Source organism: Bemisia tabaci, chromosome 7 (genome assembly GCF_918797505.1).
Source record: "Bemisia tabaci chromosome 7, PGI_BMITA_v3".
NCBI classification, from domain to species: domain Eukaryota; kingdom Metazoa; phylum Arthropoda; class Insecta; order Hemiptera; family Aleyrodidae; genus Bemisia; species Bemisia tabaci.
In genome coordinates this window covers 44200183-44221515 of record NC_092799.1, presented here as the reverse complement: position 1 = coordinate 44221515, position 21333 = coordinate 44200183, and the positions used below count along the sequence as shown (strand labels likewise).

The 21333-nt window shown below is 39.9% G+C and overlaps 1 protein-coding gene across 2 annotated transcripts; it reads right to left on the bottom strand.

The window, feature by feature from the left end:
* Positions 1-6157: 6157 nt before the first annotated feature.
* LOC140223734 (uncharacterized) lies at positions 6158-16420 on the bottom strand. 2 transcript variants are annotated; one of them, XM_072302651.1, is made up of 2 exons: positions 15634-16420; positions 6158-11133 (listed from the first exon to the last, which is right to left on the bottom strand). In XM_072302651.1, exon 2 carries the CDS (start codon positions 10965-10967, stop codon positions 7446-7448), a length of 3522 nt encoding a protein of 1173 aa, XP_072158752.1. In that variant the 5' UTR covers positions 10968-11133; positions 15634-16420; the 3' UTR covers positions 6158-7445. The 2 variants fall into 2 exon arrangements, with proteins under 2 accessions (XP_072158752.1, XP_072158753.1); XM_072302652.1 differs by lacking the exon at positions 15634-16420 and adding an exon at positions 15474-15608.
* Between the last annotated feature and the right edge of the window lie 4913 nt (positions 16421-21333).

Below are 21333 nucleotides of genomic sequence, written 5' to 3'. Positions count from 1 at the left end.
TTTGTACACTTGTTTTTTTTTCTCTTTCTTTCTTCTAATAAGGACCCAATGTTCGGAATTTCCAAGTTACATGATCGATACTTGTGATAAATTGAGAAAAAGATACTTACGCTTTGGTTCAAAATATTCAGGGATCCAACTGTAGGTAGTCGCTCCAAAGGGCCCGTTCTTGCCTATTTTACCAACTGAAAAGGCAAATCCAACGGCTGTCCGAGCACGCATTCCGTGTGTGCGGGGCGTGAATACAACTATTACGGCTCCTATGTACCCGCTTTTGCCTACTTTGTTAGTTTAAGGCAAATCTACACGCAGCACAGTACCCTCTCGCTTCTCGGCCTTAATGCTCTGTCATAATATCCTCTAGGGTTCCTCATCAAAATGTGGATTTTACCGAACATAAAGTACAATCTCCTCTCTTGAGATACGGTAAATTAACTGAATGAACAGAAACGGAACTACGGTATCGTCCATCCATCTTTTTATTGCTTGTTATTCGTATGATGTGCGAAGCGCGGATAGAACTATTTCAGCTTCCGCGGACTCGCTTTTGCCTATCTTCTCTGTTGAAGGCAAATCTAATGGCTTCCCAGAAATGCATACCAACGGTGTAAGTCGGCAATCCCATAACTCGGTTTGGGACGTCGCAGACTTCCTGTCATACTTTATTTTTTAAACGGAAAACGACTCAACGGCAATTCTTTAAAACTGCCCTGATTTTTCTTCTCTGTGCGAAGAAAATTCTGCAAAAACTTCAAGAAATAATGTCAATTTGTTCTCCTTTAAAAAAATAACATAGAGGCGGAGATTTTCAGACACCACAAACGAGATATGTGATTGGCGGACTTACGCCGTCGATATGCGGCAGTAATCGTGAGTTTTTCACCTTCGTTTGAGACATCACTATTCACTAATGGACTTATTTAGGTTAAAGAAAATTACGTGCGAATTAAATAAATCAAGAGGGTTGATGTACGATTTCCAAGCTCCGAAGTTCCGTTTCGTTTAATTCATTGCGCATGGCTCCTTTTGGTAGACATAAATAATTAAATACGTTCAAATAGGATTTCCCTGCTAAAAATGACGAGTAGGCTATTCAGAATTCGCCAACTCACATGAGTAGAACTTCCTACTTATATGAGAAGAACTTCCTACTTATATGAGTAGAACTTCCTACTTATATGAGTAGAACTTCCTACTTATATGAGTAGAAATCTACTCATATGAGAAGAAATTCTACTCATATCACTAGAATATTCTACTCATTAAAGTAGAAATAAAGTACAAGACATCGCTTTTCTTCTCTTCAACAATTTCACCCAAATGATTTCACGATCCCTGCTGCCCTTCAATTCCTTGTCAAACGATTTTTATTTTTCATATACTATTTCCCTGGTAAACATTGGCAGTAGAATCTGTGTTCCAAAGTACCATAGACCTACGGCCGGCTGAAAGATTTCCAATAGCTTCTATAGCTGGCTACACAATTTCTTATAGCCTTTTATTAAGCAGATTAAGCAGCAACCAGGCGCTAAAGTGTATGCTAAACGTTACTAATATACGGATGCTAGGACTTAGTGAGTTTTTGGAATACTGCTCTCTTTTTGGGCCGTGGTATCATGATTTATTTTGCGAGGAAAGCTCCGTACTTTTGATGGATGCCTGCCATTACTAATATATTAGAGCGCCTTCAGTTTCGTATGATACTGTGCAATACCTCTGGTGTGAAATAGTTGCTTCAAGCGCCGTGGCAGGCGGGCAGCCAGCGCGAAACACGCATTAGCGCCTACAAACCTAACAGGGATACTTCACGCGTTGCGCAATGCGTGAAGTATCCCTGTTAGGTTTGTAGGCGCCAGTGCGTCGCCGCTCCGCTTTGTGAGAGGCTCTAATATTTAATCTGGCGGAGTCAGCGTTATTCAACTCATGATTTTGAAATGTTTGCACATCCTGTATGGATTATTCTCATTTTAATTGATGAAAAAAAAAATATGTATTAAAGGAAAATATAATGTGTGTTTTGTAAATATTAAGGTGGTACCGTATCAAACTTAATGATTTCCAAAGCACACGAATTTCTACACAATTTCTTATAGCCTTTTATAATCGATGGCGAAAAAGCAACAGCCAGGCGATAAAGTGTAAAGCCCGACGATAGGAACTATAGCCCGGCTGCATAATTTTTTATCGCTTCGTATAGCCCGGCCGTGCCGTATGATTTTCTCCGCATTCTACAGCCAGCTCTATGATTTTCTTTAGCCGGCTATAAGAATTCCTATGGTGTTTTGAAACGCAGCTCTTATCGCCAATTTTTACCAGGGTTATTTTGAAATTTCCTTATTTTTTTCCTCGTTTATTCCTAATTTTTCTTTTTGCTGAAGTTGACTGCGGAATCACACGAATCGTCAGTATCAGAGGGGGTTCTTTCCTTCCACATTTTCACTTCCGAAAATGACTCGTAATCATCTAGTTGGTTATTTAAATTGGACGTATTTATGCTAAAAAGACTACGTGCAAGCGGGAAAATGGGGTGTGCTCGTTTGAGCTCCAGAAGAAACAATGTAAAAGTGGATACAGTTCCTTTTGAGAAAATGGAAAAGCGGGATTTGACATTAAATCGCAAAAGGAACTGAACGCTGACTCGTGAGCCGTGGGCATACGACAAGAGTATTGTGGACAGGGCTCATGAGTTAAAGCGCCCCGACGACGGAGCTCGTCACCGTTTTGCGTTTCGATCGTCACCGCTGACGTCACTGGCGCTTTAAACCCCCATTCATTCTTATGGCCCGCAACTAACGAGCACGCCCCATTCTTTCCACTTGCACACAGTTCCATTTAGCATAAATACGTTCAATTGCGGTTCTATAGACACTTCCTTTGTATTTCCCTTATTATTAATTTCTGCAGGTACGAAAAAACAAAAAGTAACACATGACAGAGTGTCTAAGAAAACAGACTGACCAGAAATCAGTACTTCTGCGGTACTTTTTTAGTGCATTCCCAAGGAATTCAGTACCTCCTCAACAGAAAAATTCAGTACTTTTTCAGTACCTCCAATTAACGCAATTCAAAAAAATTCAATTTCTCGCTCAAATTACGACAAAAATGACAAAAAAGGGGAAAAATTCCGGACCTTTTTTTCGGAATTTCCGCACTATTTCAGTACATCCGGACCGCCCTTAAAAAATGAGTACTATTTCCGGACTTGTAGACACCCTGCATGAAGTCCTTAGGATTGCGATATATTTGAACCGGGTGGAAAATTCTGTTTTCCGTCTCTGCTTCCGTGACCGGGAGATGCAAAGCAGGTGAAGTGCCGTAGTGTTTTACTGTGATAAGAACTGAGTCGCTCCCATGATCTTTAAGTAAAATATATTCGCGAAAAAGTTACTTACATAATAAATTCACGAGCCCCCCACGCGGGACTGTCACCCGCGCTCAGTTAATAAATTTTTGCCCATACGGCCCTCCGTATTAGAGACTCTGAGAGGCCCCGACGCACAATGGATCGAGTCAATAGAAGAGGTCGGACAAAGTTTATAAACTTTAAACGCTTGTAACCCCGTTTATACAAAACTTTGGGGTTCTGAAAGTGGTTCCAATGGTTTTCTCGTGAAATTTTCCTACAGAAGCACCCCTTGAACTTTAAAATGTGACGAAATTAACATCAAAATTTGCATTTTTTGTCAAAAATTTCATGTCCGACCTCTCTAATTGACTCGATCCACTGTGCGACGGGAGAAATTTGAGGCAACAAAAAGCTGAATCGGTCTATGCTAAACCGAGGATACTCATTATACAATGAGCCATGGAATACAAGTGTTCTTACGGACCTCAAAGCTCATCAGAAAATAGATTTGCAAGGTTTTATCATCTACCAATCCCGATAGAGAACAGGGGAGCGAGCAAAAAGTCACTTCACTTCCTTTGCATTAAATACCTTTCCTGGAACTATTAAGAGTAATTTGTTAAGTTGAGACCCATTTTATTCGTGCTCATTTCCATAATTTTGTCGTTTGTTACGATTCGGGCCGCAATGACTCGAAGGGACCCGGTATCTCTTTCCTCTTTTAAATTACCCTAATCAATTTCACATGAGCAATTTGAGCGCTTAATGTGTATGAGAGCATCATTCGGAACAAGTAAAGGAACATTGAATCAGCGAGGCAGATAAGTTATTCTGCACCTACTGACTGTCAGTTTTCCATGCTATTTATGTCACATTTTAGTGTTGATTTTTGAGGAAATTTTCGATTTACGTCTAATACGTCAACACCTCAAATGGATTTCGACTTGAAGGAGGGAATGTTATTTATATGTTTGATAAGGTGATTGAGAAAGGGAGAAAACTTATTGAGAACCGCGCGGGAATCGATCGACGGCACAATAATCGGTTGTGTGGATATAATCGGCAAAAAGATTCGCCTTTATGTGAGAGGGTAGGCAAAAGCGGGCTCCTGAACGTTAAAATAGTTGTATCAAAACGCCTACTTCTGTTTAGATGGTTGTTTGTAAGTTGTAATGATATATTACAAGGGTTAGGTAAGAGAACAACTAAACAAATGTAAGATACGTTCTGCAGTGGTTATGCCGATGACTTCAGGAAGAAAATAATCAGAGGTAACTGTCGCCTACTGATCGAACTTGCAATCCTTTTATTCCTCGCCTGAGCTTGTCGGCTTTTCGTCATCATCGGAGCGTTTAAAAAACACTTATCGCCAATCAAAATAACATCCTCCTATGAATATAGAGGAAAAGGAAAATGTTTTTGGAACGGCACTCATATTCGGCAAGAGCATCAAGTTAGGATGTTATCTGTTTGAAGGTAGATCTGCGCTCGAAGCCGAGGAGTTGCACTTTGATGATATCAGTAAAACTGATAGCGGATGGTTTGGGACGGAACGCGGAATGTACATACATGAACTCTGACTTCAGTAGCCGAAAAGATGGAGCCGAGAGTGTCCGTTATGACAAGTGAGAAGGGGAAATTTATTATTGTGCGGGACGGTTTTAAATTTTATAGAAAGGCTGTATTAAAAACTGGTACAGAAAAGTGGGCGTGTATTAAAAAAGACTGTCGTGCTCAATTTTTTACAAGCGAACAAATATCAGAAGGATCTGTGCCAGAAATTTTGGACTTTAAAGGAACGCATGATCATGAAAAAGTGAACGAAAAAAAGCTGCAAAGAGGGAAAATTTCGGCGCAAGTTAAACGAAAAGCAGTGGAAAACGCGTGCGAGCGGCCACCCTAATATATCAGACTTAAAGAAACAAAAAAAACCAAAAAAAGGAGAAAGAAGAAAAAGCAAAAAAATAAAGTGGTAGCGAGCAGGACGATGAGATTACACTGACAATGAGTCAGACGATGTCATTTCATTTAACCGTTAGAGGAGAAAAAATACAAATTATGACTTAAAATTTGATCTCACTTTTTTCTCCCCCCTCACCTATCATTCTCATCTCTATTTCGTATGCATTTCAAGCCATTCAGTTGATTTTTGTATCCTTAAAAAATAAAAAGTGGGCAAAACTTCTGATAATTCGCAATCGAGATGCGTGATTTCCAATTGGCCTATTTTTTTAAAGTAAGCAAATCAAATTTCACTAAATTATCTACCGCGTTTCCAACGAGGAATTCAAGCTCCTTAGATAGAGAGGTCAGTTGTGATTAAAATGCAACGAAAAGATCAAAAATTATCTAGCTTATATTTTCATTAGGCACGTCAAACTTATTATAATTCCAACGAATATAACAGTAAAAAAATAAATTCTTAATAAAAAATCTCTAAACACGATACTAATAATGAAAATATGAAAAAATGGCGGAAAAAACGAAACAAAACAAAATTATGGTATTTCAATTAAATGACATACATCGAGAGATAGGCTAAGGGCTTTTGCTCAGTTCCCATTGAAGGTGATAGGGACAATCACATTTGAGTTATTGAGTGACTAATTCATATTGAAAAAAAATACACAAAACCGGGACGAGAAAACTGACAAACTATTGACACAGAAAATTGGCTGGTATGCGAGAGACTTCTACCGTCACCATGCAGCATGCTGTGATACAAAAATGATGATGGGGAAATCATTAAATAAGGATAAAGAATGATACAAAAATTTAGAGGAGGTCAAATAAGTCTCATAAGGGTCTTGATTTTCGTTACATACTTCAGTGTTCACCAAAGAGGAAGAACATATGCACGAAAATACACAGAGTACAGGAAAAAAAATGCCAATAACAAATATATAGTGTTAACATAGAAAGCGCAGCTGCGGAGTGTCGACTCATTTATAAAATCCTTTAGAGGAACAACTGTCACTCATGGCTTCGGCAATAAACAAAATTCGTAAGCAATTACAGAGTATGGGAATTGGAAGAAAAAAACGATCAGTGAAGATTTTTCAAGTTGGCAACATTGTTTTTCCCTCATTTAAACCCATTAAAAATATCGATTTTAGGTGAGACAAGCTGCCTCCCCGAGAATCGATTGTTTAACATACATTTAAGTGGAGGAAAACAGAGTTGCCAACTTCTCAGAATCGCCAAAGCAAACAATGAATTGAGAATATAGAAAATGGCAAACGGGGGCCTTACAGACAGGCATTACAATAGTTTTTCAATTTGGAAACGAAAAAGTATATCGTAATAATAAAGTGTCAGTTAAGATCTTACTAAAATATCTACCAAGGTAGGTGTTGTAATAAAGTACGAGCAAAGAGGTAGATACGAGTTCAAAAATACTGAGAATTACACAAAATTTGAGAATTATAAAATATTTCAGACGCATGAACATACTGTTCGCTCATGTGAAAAAGGCAAATAAAAAATGAAAATGATAGACGAGTCATTAAAATATAAATTCAAGTAAAAATTATAAAATTAGCGGGCAAGATATGACGCACTTAAGCAGAAAATACTGTGGATTACACAAATTTTGAGAATGATAAAATGTTTCAGGCACACGGGCATACTATTCACGTAAAAAAAATGAAAAATGGAGGAGTCCGATTAAAATTGAAAGAAAAATCAAAGAGAGAGGAATGATAAAATAGAAAAAATGTAAACGAAAAGTTTAGTTGGGTCCTTAGAAAGAAATGAGAGAATATATCGGAAAAATTGAACAAAAATCCATACATATTTTGATAAGTGGACTGCATTCCACAAAAAAAGGAGCCACAAGCATAAGGATTTGTATAAGGATGTGTTTCTTTTTACTGAATGCGCTTGAATCGTCGAGATACTAAAAAAATCAGCTTCCAAGGCTTTGCTCACTGATAAATTCAATCGCATTATCCTAAATCAAAAACGAGGAACTTACTGAATCACAGAAGAAATAATATCCGATTAACTTGAAGTACTGTAATGCAACGTGTGATGCTATGGCACGTGATCTTCAAATTTGATGATTCAGGGTTCTTCCTGATTTTTCTAGCATGCGACATTACTTGCCGCAGGACAATTTGTGAAGTTTCCAATCTGCTTTTTGGCAATCTGTGGAACAGTACTTGACAGCCTTGCACCTGGAACAAGTTAACAAGCTGTTCTGCTTTTCTTCGTCATTTTTCCTTTTATTACATCCACACGATTGACAAATGTCAATCGTGCCCATACTTTTGACGATGCTGCTGATTCCCGCCAAAAAATCATCCTCCACATATGGAACTGAGAAGACTGGCGCGATGGCGGCGCGCGTGGCATATCGCTTAAGCACATGATTCAACTCGGGGTATTTTTCTTTCAGTTTACTGAGAAAACCTTCGGCCGGAAATTTTCCGACACCACAAGTGCAGATAGGTGATACGTTGCTTTGAATCAGCGCAGCAGCCAAAGGAATCTCACCTTTCTTTACGTACTCACAATTAGGTCCGTGCGTCCATGTGGTGTTCGTGCGGCACCTCTCGGTGAAAGCAGGCAAAAGGGCTTTCCACGCACGGTTCTCTGCTTCGCCGACATCTATCGCGCACGTAGTAGGAGTAATCTTCATCAAGAATATTGCTAAAAGATTATCGTTATACATGATATGATTGCGAGGGAGTACGGCGCAATCTAATACGACTGAGTGGTTTACTAAGTCCAGGCGAAGGCAAGATGGGATGATTATAGTTTCCGCAGGAGAATCCTTCTTCTTCAGTCCAAAAATGTTTACTTTCTTACCTTGCAAGCCTGTAAATTTGGCAAGAATAAAGTATAGGCTACGCTTAAACTCAGTCCGCGTGTCGCTTGCTCCTGCGGATCGCTCTCGCCTGAAAAGCATAGGCAATAAATGATGATTTAACCACTCCAATTTTCGAGTGTTCGTTATATCAATTTGTGGCATGGCATCCATATCAATATAAGTAGCGATCCATGATGTTGGTAGGGTTACGTCCGATGTTCCGTTTGTTAGAGAGGTTGGAAACATAAAAGACGCGACGTCTTCCTCCAAAGGGTCTAAAAGAGGACTCTCAACCTCAATAAAAGACGATGTCCGGCCAAATCTAACCTTGTAATTGTTGCTAGAGACGGACACGGGACAGGGAAATCTAAACTCAAACTTAAAAGAGTTTGCTACAGTAACGATTGCCAGTAGTGGTGACTTGAATTCGATTTTGACGGCAGAAGATTTCACGGCCAAAACCTTGGCTGCGTCGCTTTGTAGGTCTATTCGCTTGACCAACGTTTTTACTCTTGAGCTATCGTCAGAAAAACGGAGCGTCACCAAATCAGATGCTGTTGTACGTGATAAATTCAAAGCCAGGTATGAGGGGAGCGCAGACATACCTGGAAGAAACTGAGTAATGGACACATCATTGCTTGTGATTTCTTTGCGAACCAGGCAAAGATCAGCAGATCCCAGTTCATCCATAAAGTTAGCGATATTCGTATGTGTTCTCTGTAACTGACATCGTACCACGGGGACGGAATGTTTTGCTTTGAGCAGCAACTTTGTTGGTACAAAAAATGATGCAAACATGTCCGACGTTCCCGATTGCTGACGACTATCCTCAAGAAAGCAAGGATTAGAACTATTCTTGTCGCTTCTCTCGGACCATTCACCAAACGCTACATGAATCGAGGAAAAGTAACTTTCCCATTGGGATCCTCTCGGATCTTTACCGGTGATACTACACACAATGATTGGACAGCATCTCTGACTCATGATGACTTTGAGATTTTCTCTAGGTACTCGGAGAGTGACGCAGAGGGTATCTGGCGACTTTTCATTTAGGTTAAGAGCGCGAGCAATGAGATCATTGCTTAAATCTTCGGGTTCAAGCTTTAGTGCTCCGCTGCGGTAGACTCCAAAAGATCGCATGTGCAGGAGTAGTTCATCTGATGCATTAAATGATCCAAACGGGTCGACTCTACTCCTACAGACTTCATCGCAAATCAGTTTTGCGCACGTATCCCAATCAGTAGAAACGTTGGATTTCACGATGCTCAACAGAAATGCAAAACTACCTCGATTATAGCGTGGATTGGCGCTGTTCGTCAGGAATTTACCCAACATTGTGTTGGCTTCAAAAAACGCCTCCATGGGCCTTTCGTACCTGAAAATTTCATAATGAATATCAATGAAGAATTTGGCGAGCGTTTCAGCTTCGGCGTGCATGTGGGCAGCTTCGTTTGGTTCACTATTGATTCGCTTCCAGCGGAAGCGAGATCTTTCCTGAGATACTCCTCTACCGGTCTTCATTTGAAGACATTTTATATTTAATGAGTCCTCCTCGACACAATTTGTTGCATTTGTGAACATGTCAGGACATACAAGTCCAAGTAGTAATGCCACGGTGCGTGCATCACAACCCATCGATTCCGTGAAGCGGTCTTTGACGTTCGAATAATGCTGCACCAGCATCTCTGTGTAAAGACTACTGGATGGACGTTTCTTCAGCAAAACTGATCCGAGAGTTAGCAAATTCAATGGGCCCAGGGGATCGCCTAGATTCGATGTATCGATACAGTCAAATTTGGTCGGCGAACTTTTATCACATTCGCTGGCCAAAGTGAAACAGAAATGAACAGCATCGCCGCAGAAGATTCGAATTAATAAATTTTTTCCTGCCACCCTTCTGAATGCTGAGGCCCAGTTTGAGAAAAGGCACTTGGCACTTGCAACGAGACGGTCCTTTGACGACAGACCATTTTTTTTTATTGAGAGGGGGCACGTTTTCTCGATCGGAGTATTCGCAATACTTAGAGGGAATCCTGAAAGAGGCGAGATTCCAAAGTGTAACGTTAGCGCTGAGTTTGGGGAGTAGAAAAATGTCGGGTTTAGGTGAATCCTTTTCGAGGCTGGTCCAGAACGTAGCGGTAACGTACCGTGCGCCCACCAATGAACAGCGATTTCCGACAAGTCTTGAGGGGCTTGTTCATATGCGGCAGGAAGTGTACCACGAAAATAATTTAAATTTATACCTCCTTTTAACATTTCAGTCCTGAAGGATGTGGCTCTGGCGTGGGCGTTTTTCAACTGGCGCAGTCTCTCTTCATTGCTGGCGGGGGTGAGACCTCGAGAAGAAAAATTGGACCAGTAGCTCTTGACGCGAGAAAGAGAAATTTCGTCACAAAAACGGATAGTTGATCCATAGACTGAATTATGCCATTCATCTATAGATTTTGAATGCTGCAGTAGTTTCTCGATCTGAGTTTCGAGGAGTTCTACGGAATCATCGTCTAAAGACCAGTGGTAGTAAATGTTCCAAATACGGTCGACATTACGATTTAGTTTGTCGTCAATGAGCAAAGAATAAAGTAGAACATTCCGAGCCTGGATTCCTGGTTCGACATCGCAGCATGTTACGTCCATTCGTCGGGCATTGTCAACAAAACAGGAGAACAAAATATTTCTAGCGTCACCGCATCCCAACAAGAGGATGTCAGCATCTTGTTCTGGGGGTAAGTCTTGTGCTAAAGACACAGGTGGAGTGTTGCCAAGGGGATAGTAGCACACATAAGTCTCAAAAGCCGTATTGGTGATCATGATGGATTCCTACCTCTTTAACACAAGGAAGAACGAGAAAGGGATCGCTCCTAGTCGATAAGAAGCGTCGTCCAGAGGGTATGGAGAGGAGAAATGGAGAAGGGACCACTGTGGTGTGTCGATACTTCTTCTTGCGAGGTCCGAGCGTATTCCGTAACAGCTCTATCTGAAACATATTAAAGTATTGCTGTATTACATGAATTGACAGAGAAAAAGGTAAGCAGAATAGTTTAAACCGAGCTGCTGGCTGATTGTTAAAATTGATAGACAGAGCCATAGACAAAGAAGACGAACGGAAAATGCAGCGATCCTTTTGGTTGAAAAGGTTTGTTGTTATAGACTGAGGTACAGAACATGATCGATTAACTAAAGGCTCTCGTTTTTTTTTTTTTTTTTTTTTTTTTTTTTTTTTTTTTTTTTGAGGGAGGGATAACAAATCAATATCATTCCTTGAAATTTTCACAGAGTTTTCTTTGCACAGAGCAGAAAAATCACAGAGGGTTTCAAGAGTGACGTTGACAGCTGCTAGATGATACCACTATGGAACATACAAATAATGGAGAATTTGCATGCAAAGGACTACGTGCAAAACGGGCCATTTGGGGCTCGGGGTGGATACCTTTGAGACTTGCCCTATTCATTAACCTAACAATGCCCCATCTTTTCCCAAAGTTTCAAGCCCCCCAAAAATTTTGGGGAGACGCGGCGGGGGGTCAAAGTTAAAAACCAGCAAAATTTTCGCGAATTTATTACTCGAAAACCAAGAAGTTTTGGAAAATGCGGTTTAAACGAGCGTATTCAGCGTGACGAGAGCTTTCAGAAAATGTATAACATCATAGGGTTTTGTCAACTTCAGCTCGAATTATCACCTCCGAAGCGCCGGAACGCTCAAAAAAGACCCCTTATTTTTTCACGTTTGGGCTGATTTAAAAAAAAGCCATTTTTTTATTTTCGTGAAAAACTGATATATTGTTCCTGACTTTCTGTAGCCCCTCTAGCTCTTTACCGCATGCTGGGGAAATGTTTTGGTCGCGAGTTATGGGAGCGGAAAGGAGCGAAGGTCGGGAAAATCGGCTATTTTAAACTGCGCGCGGTGACGGATTAGGAGACATGTGGCAACAATGCGAGGTCGGCAGAGGAGTGTGATTCGGCGAACTGAGTGGGAGGGGACGTTTTCCCTCCGATCAACGCCGCGCGCGCAGTTTAAAATAGCCGATTTTCCCGACCTTCGCTCCTTTCCGCTCTCATAACTCGCAACCAAAACATTTCCCCAGCATGCGGTAAAGAGCTAGAGGGGCTACAGAAAGTCAGGAACAATATATCAGTTTTTCACGAAAATAAGAAAATGGCTTTTTTTTAAATCAGCCCAAACGTGAAAAAATAAGGGGTCTTTTTTGAGCGTTCCGGCGCTTCGGAAGTGATAATTCGAGCTGAAGTTGACAAAACCCTATGATGTTATACATTTTCTGAAAGCTCTCGTCACGCTGAATACGCTCGTTTAAACCGCATTTTCCAAAACTTCTTGGTTTTCGAGTAATAAATTCGCGAAAATTTTGCTGGTTTTTAACTTTGACCCCCCGCCGCGTCTCCCCAAAATTTTTGGGGGGCTTGAAACTTTGGGAAAAGATGGGGCATTGTTAGGTTAATGAATAGGGCAAGTCTCAAAGGTATCCGCCCCGAGCCCCAAATGGCCCGTTTTGCACGTAGTCCTTTTGTATTGCTTCATCTGAAAGTGCTTAAAGGGCTGATTTCACAGTATTTTTTATAATTTTTTCTGATATGGGAAATAGTATAAAAATAGATTTGAAATTAAGAAAATGCACCGTCTAATGACGTCATCTGGGGGCATTTCCCATTTAAACACATGTACTTTAGCAAATTAGATCATTTTGTCATATCTCTCCAATAATTGTTCAATTCATGAACGAATGGTATCCTCGTGTTCAGTTGACTCAGTAGCTTCCCCTTAAACACGCATTTCATCAAATTTTAGACACTTGCAAATTGTCTATTATGAATCGTTGTGCTTAAAAGTCTCACATTTTTAATAGATGTTAAAAAGGAGGCCCCGTTGGAATATTATAATAATATATTTTGCAGAGTTCTTCATTCCCATTCAACATTAAGAAAAAGTAAAAGTAGGAGGAAGAAACCCTACATATTTGGCCTTTACGTACTACACAATGAAATCTGTTCAGATTAGTAAATGGTACGTATTAGGATCCTTGCACTCCGTAGAGCCGTACAGTGCTAGATACATCTAAAGCGACTCCGCTGTCCCCACTGTTGCATGCGCAGGAATTGAAGGCGGTTTTGGCTGGGAGCATTTGCTAACAATAAAGATCGAGACAGCGAGACGCGAAGGGCAAAATGGTGGGCCCGCGGATGGGGAAGAAAGTACTACTGCAAACCAGGGATTGCTTAATGTTAATTTTTGAGGGGAGGTATGTGTGTTTTTCCTTAAAATTTTCAGATACTGTAGAATGAATTTCGAAGAGAATTCTGCGAAAAATAGGAAGAATAATATCCACAAGATTTCTGGAAAACTCGCATTTTATCGAAGGAAATTTGGCAACGCGTGAAGGCTCATACGGCGTTTTTCCGACTAATCTGTGGTTTTTCCTTAGCACGGCAGTATTGAAGGCATAATTTCCTCATTTTTTCCTCTCACTTTGTCTCGAGGACCTATGTAGCAAACCACTATTCTGATTCTGACCAGAGTTGTTTTTGACATTACTGGCACAGCACTTTAATAATACCAGTGGCAGAGTACTCTGAAATGAATTAGTGCCTGGTATGATGGACAGACTAGAGTTAATTTACAGCAAGACCCCCCCCCCCCCCCATTTTAGTATAGAGTATTTTCAAGATCTGATAAACCACGCGGATATTGAATAATAATGGCACCTCACTATAAATGAATCGACCAGAAAGTTGAGGCCTAAATTTTTCCGGCACTCATTTCGGCGACATTGCGACATTTTCTTTTATTTTCGTAACAGTAAGAACCCAAAATTCGTCACAAATAATTTTGACGCATCAAAACTGCTTCCAAAGACCCCTTTCGTCGGAACGAGTTTTGATTGGTTAAACCCAGAAGTAACTGCAGGACCTTCACCGTTGGAACTAGTTTTAACTTTATTTTCCCGAGAAATGGTTTTGACTGATTATTATGAATTAGAACTAGAACTGTCTAGTGAAAAGTGGGTAGTCGTAATCATCATCAGAGGAAACCAATTTTGACAAAGGGAACAGGGCCGGATTAAGGTGGTGGCCACATGGGCCGCGGCCCATGGCGGCAAATCTAGGGGCCGGCAAATTTTGCATTTTTTTTTAAATGTAGGTATAGAAAAAATCGGATTTAGAAAAAAAAAATTACAAACGAGAAAAGGCTACAAAATCTCTCATTTCCTGGGAGTATAGTAATTTCTAATTTTGTCGTCTTTCAGTGATACAAGAGACATCACCATTAATTAGTCGAGTTAAGAGAGAAACCATACACACAATTTGGCCTGGACTTAGAAAGAAATGATGACGAGGACTTGAGATGAAAAGAAGAAGCCCTCTGCGCGGTAAACGGCATGTAACACATATTAGCGCCTACAAGACTGCACGAATACTTCACGCATTGCATCAAACACTGTGCGGTCATTGCGGGTAGCGTGAAACGGATAGCGCCTACAAGAATGCATGAATACTTCACGCATTGCGCCAAACACAGTGCGATCAGCGTGAAAGGCAGAGCGCCTACAAGACTGCGTGAATACTTCACGCATTGCGCGAAACACGGTGCGGTCTGCGCGGTGCGGCGGCGGAAGTTAAAATCATTAAACCAAATTTTGTGTTTGTTCTTTCATAATTTTTTCGTTCATTTCTTATGAATGGAAGGCCTTGTCGATTGGAGATAAGTTCACAAAACTTGACTTTCGCGCAAAGTTCCGTGACTTTTTGCTAATAGTGTTGACAGGGCTTTCCCAAAAAATGGGTTCACGAGTAAACGCGTCTTATGCACCCCTCCCCCGCTGGCACGTTTACTTGATGGTTTTTATTGATGTTTCAAAACGAATGAGAAGGGGGCGGCAAAATACAGGCGGCCCATGGGCGGCAAGTAGGAAAATCCGGCCCTGAAGGGGAAAGTAGAATTGCGTGTGTGATGATGAAGATACTGTTTTGTCATCTTATTTTCTTGCAGGAGCAACGGTTTGAATCCCAGCGGCCCGATTATTGAAACTTTGTCAGCCCGACACGACAAAGACATAGCCCTGTCTCAACCATACAATACATCGCAATTCGATGTCTTAACGGGCTGCTTTTAATTTCAATAATCGGCCCGCTGGTCTTTTTACAGTTGCATCTGACAAATCCCTTTTCGGATCCCGTCGATGTGTGCTGATTCAAACACACGAAACATTTCTTGAACTGGACTGTAATATTTAGGGGACTCTTCACAGTTGAAAAGTTTTTTTTTTTTTTTTTTTTTAATTGCCAACAGTTAAAATATTAAACCTTTTGATCTGACTGTGTTGAGCAGCGGTTTTTTAGTTAATGATGTAACCACTTCGGCCTCCTGAAATAGACTTATATTCAGTTGTTGATATATTTTAACCACACATACTTTATGTTCTTTATTAATGAAGCCTTAAAACTATAAATTTAAAAACCTCACTTTTTTATGCACTATTACGCGATATAACTCGATTAAACGAAGCGCTACACTGACTTAGATACTGCCTGACACTGATCCCCAAACTTGCGAATTCAGTTCAATAGTCACTTGGTTCGACAATATTCGATCCGTCTCATATGTCAAGATATAGAATGTAAACAGACAAGGAGAACAATAATGCGGTCAGCCGGAACGTCAATTTTAATCAGTTGATGACTCTCGTCCGTATCAGACCGCTCAGTGATGAATTTTCAGGACGAACTTCATTTCAGTCAAAATTAGTTTCAACTGCTCCGTTAAAATTAAGGGTTAATTCTGGCTTTAACTAGTCTAAACCAGTTCCGACTAAAGGGATTTGAGGAAACTAGTTTTGGCAAATTTAGGGTTCTGACTGTGGCACATCCTTAAGGAATGCTTGATGTCAAAAGTAGCTAATCGGTAATAATCCCTTAGTTACGTATTTAAACTAATGATGGGAACTGGCAAGAGACTATCGTCATTCGGAAAATCTGAACACTGTTTCTACTCAGAGTCTATTTTGTATCATGATTATTTCTCGAATTCATATATTCCATCTTATCTGAAGTCAGTAAGACTATCAGAACTCCATCTTTCACTCTACTCTATTCTTTACTTACGTATTAGGTTACGTACATTCTGTCTTTTTCCTGATAAGATTTACAGCCTCCTTTACTTTTTGTCATTCTGCCCTCATATCAATTTCTTTAAACTCCCTGAGCATTTTTATTGCTCGTCGTGGAAGACAAAAATTTTGATTGTCAACCTTGACGGCAGTTTTGAATTTATTAACGGTTTTTCTATGTCAACTGGTTGTACCTTGTAGCCAAACATTGTGCTTCGTTGAAAGTAAAGTCTTAAAAAAAATAATATATTTATATATTTTCCACTCGATCAATTAGCGTGCATTCGCGCAATGAGGTTTTGGAAACGCACAAGCAACATTAGATACGAACTGTGCGGATCATATACCTGAGCGCTGATGTAAATGTGAGTCTAATTGAATTCAAGTATCCGTATGAACCATTAAACGAAAATTATTATGACTCACAAAATTAAAAAAGACCAAAAACAAAACAAAACAAACAAGAAAAATCTGTAGCTCAGCTTACGCATCAAAAAGAAACAAAAGAAACAAACAAACAAAAACAAAAAGAAGGAGAAAAAAAGTAAAAGGAAATGATGGAGATCAACCAAACAAATTTAAACTGAAAAATTGATTATAACATAAATACTTTATACTTACGAATATACGTTTTAAAATAAAGCTCATACTACAAGAAAGCATGTTCTCCTTTATTTTGTAGACATGCAATTTTACCTACTTGAAGGTTGAAATAGTTGTATCACGCGTTTCGCGCCATCCAGTGTTTCTACTCTGCGTTAAAGTCTCTACGTCATAGGAAAAGAGACCATGATCCCTTCGTTTTAAGAGTATGTAATTTTCATAAGATTTGCGTACTTCATAGTTCCTTTTGATTTATTTTACTTGAAGCAATGTATTTTAGCATGAGTATGCCCAATTATTACTAACATCGAGCCACCACTGTAAGTGAATGGGCTTCTTTACTCGGGTATCTATTGGTGCTGCTTCCACTAAATTTACAAAATTGAATTTATGGGTTGAATTTAGGAGAAAACCCGAGGCCATTCTTGGATTCAGCGCTAATAGTTACATAGGAAGCATTTTATCAAACGCCTCCTGATTTTCCGGCGCAGATTTATGTATTCAAAATTTCCTGCTTGCGCCACCATTGTATGAATTTCGTCACCTCGAAATCATTCGCGCTTCATTCCTAAATTTGAACTCTGGCTGTACAGCTAATTGTTGTAGACGAGTGAGCTTCTTGAATCAATAAATACTGATATACTCAGGTTTCCAGTAAATACGCGTAAATAAATAGTTAAAAAAAAGTTTGCCTTTTTTATTTTAAAACGTATGATCAAAACACGATTCTGTAGGTAGCACGACTGACTCATTGCATGAAATATCCACAGAGAAAAAACAGAGTTTTCAGGAGAGAAGGTGTCCGAAGAAATTCGGGAACGAGGAAAAAGGAAAATCAAATCAACCAAATAATGAGGGAATCGAAAAGGAATCGGAGAAAATGCGATCTTCGAAAACTGTCATGCAGAAAAACTAACCGTGCGGTCTGTGACCAAAACAAACAAAAGAATCCGTGATTAAACACAACCCTTGTCCAAACGTGCTGGATATTAGCAATGAATCAAAGCAATAAAATAAAAACGCCAACTAGCAACGGTGATTTAAACAGTCCACTTACTAGGAATAACAGGGTAAGCCTCGTAAAGCTAGAAGTATAATGTTACACCGGTGGAGGCGTGGCGTCCGTTGAGTCACCATTCCGTCAGAATAAATCCAAGTAAATTCTGATTACTAAAAACGCGATTAGTTGAGGAAAGAAAAAAAGTCCGTTACTCTTGAACAACTTGTTTAGTAATTTCCGATCATAAAGGCTCTGGACGAGGAGGACATACTGGAGATGTTGCAAGTGTGAGGAATTTGCGATTTGACTGTTGATTCTTATGTCAAAGTTCGCGGGAAACACGATGGTGCCACTGGTTTTCTCTGAAATCAACTCACAAGCTCAAAAAAAGCTTTCAAGTTGAGGCCAAAATGGAAGGGATATCCTGCGCTATCCTGAGAGCGTCCACCTCTACGTCAAGGCAAACTCTCCATGCAAAGATAGGGAGCAAATACATCGACAGGGCTGCCACTTTATTTGGGGACTATAAGACTGAAAACACGGCATCCCTGCTAAATGTATTCGCACCCTATCTTTGGCATGGAGAGTTTGTCTTGATGTAGACGTGGACTCTCAGGATAGCGTGGGATATCCCCTCCATTCTGGCCTCAACTTGAGAGCTTTTTCTGAGCTTGGGAGATGATTTCAGATACAACCAGTGGCACCATCGTGTTGCTCGCGAACTTTTACATAAGAATCAACAGTCAAATCGCAAATTCCTCACACATATGCAACATCTCCATTTCGATGCATCTACCAAGACACCAAGAGTATATTTGCGAATCAGCGGCGTGGCGTGCTTTGCAATATATCGCTTGATCTGCATTTTAACCCTATGAAAAAGGAGCAATAAACAGGGTGTTCGCAAACACGATTGAGTTAAGACCGCGTTTTGAATTTGATCTCACAGTACTTTCACTAAGAAAATCAGTTTAATTCGAGATTCTTTTGATTTGCTTTCATTTCTTTAGGGCTTAAGTTAAAAAAAAAAAAAAAAAAAAAAAAAAAAAAAAAACCACACACACACCCTCACACACATTTTAGAGATCAAGAGCTAATGAGATAAGCTGCTTATACTTCAGAATCGATGTGTCACTACCTATAAATCTCTTATTATGAGGACCAACTTTTCTAAGTGGAGAGCCAATTATTTTCATTAGACTACATTTTTCGGATCATAATTGATTCCTGACAACTGGATATCCTTGAAAAAGGTGCAAGTGCCCGTAAGGGCCCTGCTTGCCCCACAAGTGCCCACACGTGGCGATCAGTGGCGTGGCGTGAATTGCGATATATCGATTGTTGTGCCATTAAAACCCATGAAAAAAGATCGATTATCAGGGTGTTCGCAGCGAACACCTCAGTAATCGATTCTTTACCATAGCTTCAAATGGCGAGATATCGATAATCGATTATTCACGCCACACCACTGGTGGCGATTTTACTTGTAACTATGATTAACTTATTATTGGCAACTCAGTTTTGAAGATATACGTCAAGACTAGCATTAGTCCTCAAAGATAGATTTCTTCTTAGCTTTACGCAGAAATATGCGCACAAGGGTGGGTGTGTGTGCGCGCGCGCGCGCACAGCGGGGGGGGGGGGGGGATGCTGCACGCACGAGACTACTTCAAATTTCTCATGAACACGCCCAAAATATGCATTAAAAATTAGATGTGATCAGATGTATTCGAGTAAAAACAGAATGGGACCCAAACGACACATAACTTAAAAATTGAACCAAATGAGGATGTATATGTAACAAAAGCGGATGTCGAGTTTTCACATTGTAAGAAAATCGTGTTTGAAGTTTTCGAAGCTTTGCACTTTGCCGCCCGTAGAACTGAGAGGATTCTTATAAATATTTTCATAAAGAGCAACTCTTCCTGTAAAATACACGCGTTTTATGATTTAAATGTGAGTGATGAATTGAAGGAGTAACAGCGATTTGAAAAAAATGTGACATCCGCTATTTGTACTGAAAACATTTTTTTATGCATGAAACAAAGACTTCAAGAAGGGTAAGGCTGGTGAAACGATTGAAATGAACTAAAAGTAAGTCACTGCTGAGTCATTGAATAAGATTGAACAAAAAACTAAACCGTTGGTAACTTCTACAACAAAAATAAGGAACTCATGGCCAAATGAGTAAAAAAATCAATAATTGAGGACACCGCACCAAGACCAGCCGATAACTGGAAACCGCGTCTTGAGAAAAACGCATTTGAAGTTTTGTTTTTGGTGTACTGAGCAGACTTTTCTATGCAGGCACCCTGTTTTGGTATTTTTGGGTGACCTAACCCTTCTATTGAAGGATGCCGGGTAGATTTTGCGATACATTTTGGGTTTATACTATCATACATTTAATTTAAAAAAGCGGTTTATAGGCCATTATTACGCCCAACAGTCATTTTGGTGGCAATATGAAGTAAAAATCATTTTAATCACGCATGATTAACGCAAAATGAAAGAATATCGATAGTGAGTAAAGGAAGGGGTAACTAGCACCTTATAGGCCCTTAAGTTTATAGGCCCGTTTAGAGGTCGTACTTGCACCCATCGATCCAGAGGCCTGACTTAACTCGGAAAAAAAAAAGGTTTTTCGACCTCGAGCCGTTACCTATCTATATTCTATCGCTACCACAGCATAGTCCAGGGTACGTAGAATCCGAAAAGCAGATGGGCTTAATAACGACCTATACGCCTATATAGGCTGTTCTTGGTGCGGTGTCCTCAATTGTAATCTTCCGTCACATTCTTACGGCGCAATGATATAACTATTTGAACTCTCCGGAATGCGTGAGGTATTACGCCGCATTTGAAGGCGTTTTCAAAACAGCCAAGTTCCGATATCCGGATTATCATTTTGCAAAGTTCTTATTTTTATGTTTTATTTCCTACCATTTGTTTGTTTTCAATCCTCCTATAAAAACTATACTTATTTGCTGAATACACTTCTGGCTGGAGCGCATTTTAGCTATGCATTCACGACTACTAAAATGTCAAAGGAAATCGACAAGACTAGCGTGTATGAAGGCTGTTTCGATTGTAATCTGCTGTCGCATTTCTAAGGCGCAATGATACAACTATTTGAACTCTCCGGAATGCGTGAGGTATCACGCCGCATTTGAAGGCGTTTTTAAAACAGCCAAGTTCCGATACCCGGATTATCGTTTTGCATAGTTCATATTCTTTTGTTGTATTCCGTACCACTTGTTTATTTTCAATCCTCGTATAAAAACCACCCATTTGCTGAATACACTTCTGGCTGGAGCGCATTTTAGCTATGCATTCACGACTACTAAAATGTCAAAGGAAATCGACAAGACTAGCGTGTATGAAGGCTATTTCAATTGTAATCTTCCGTCACATTTCTAAGGCGCAATGCTACAACTATTTGAACATTTTAAGTCCT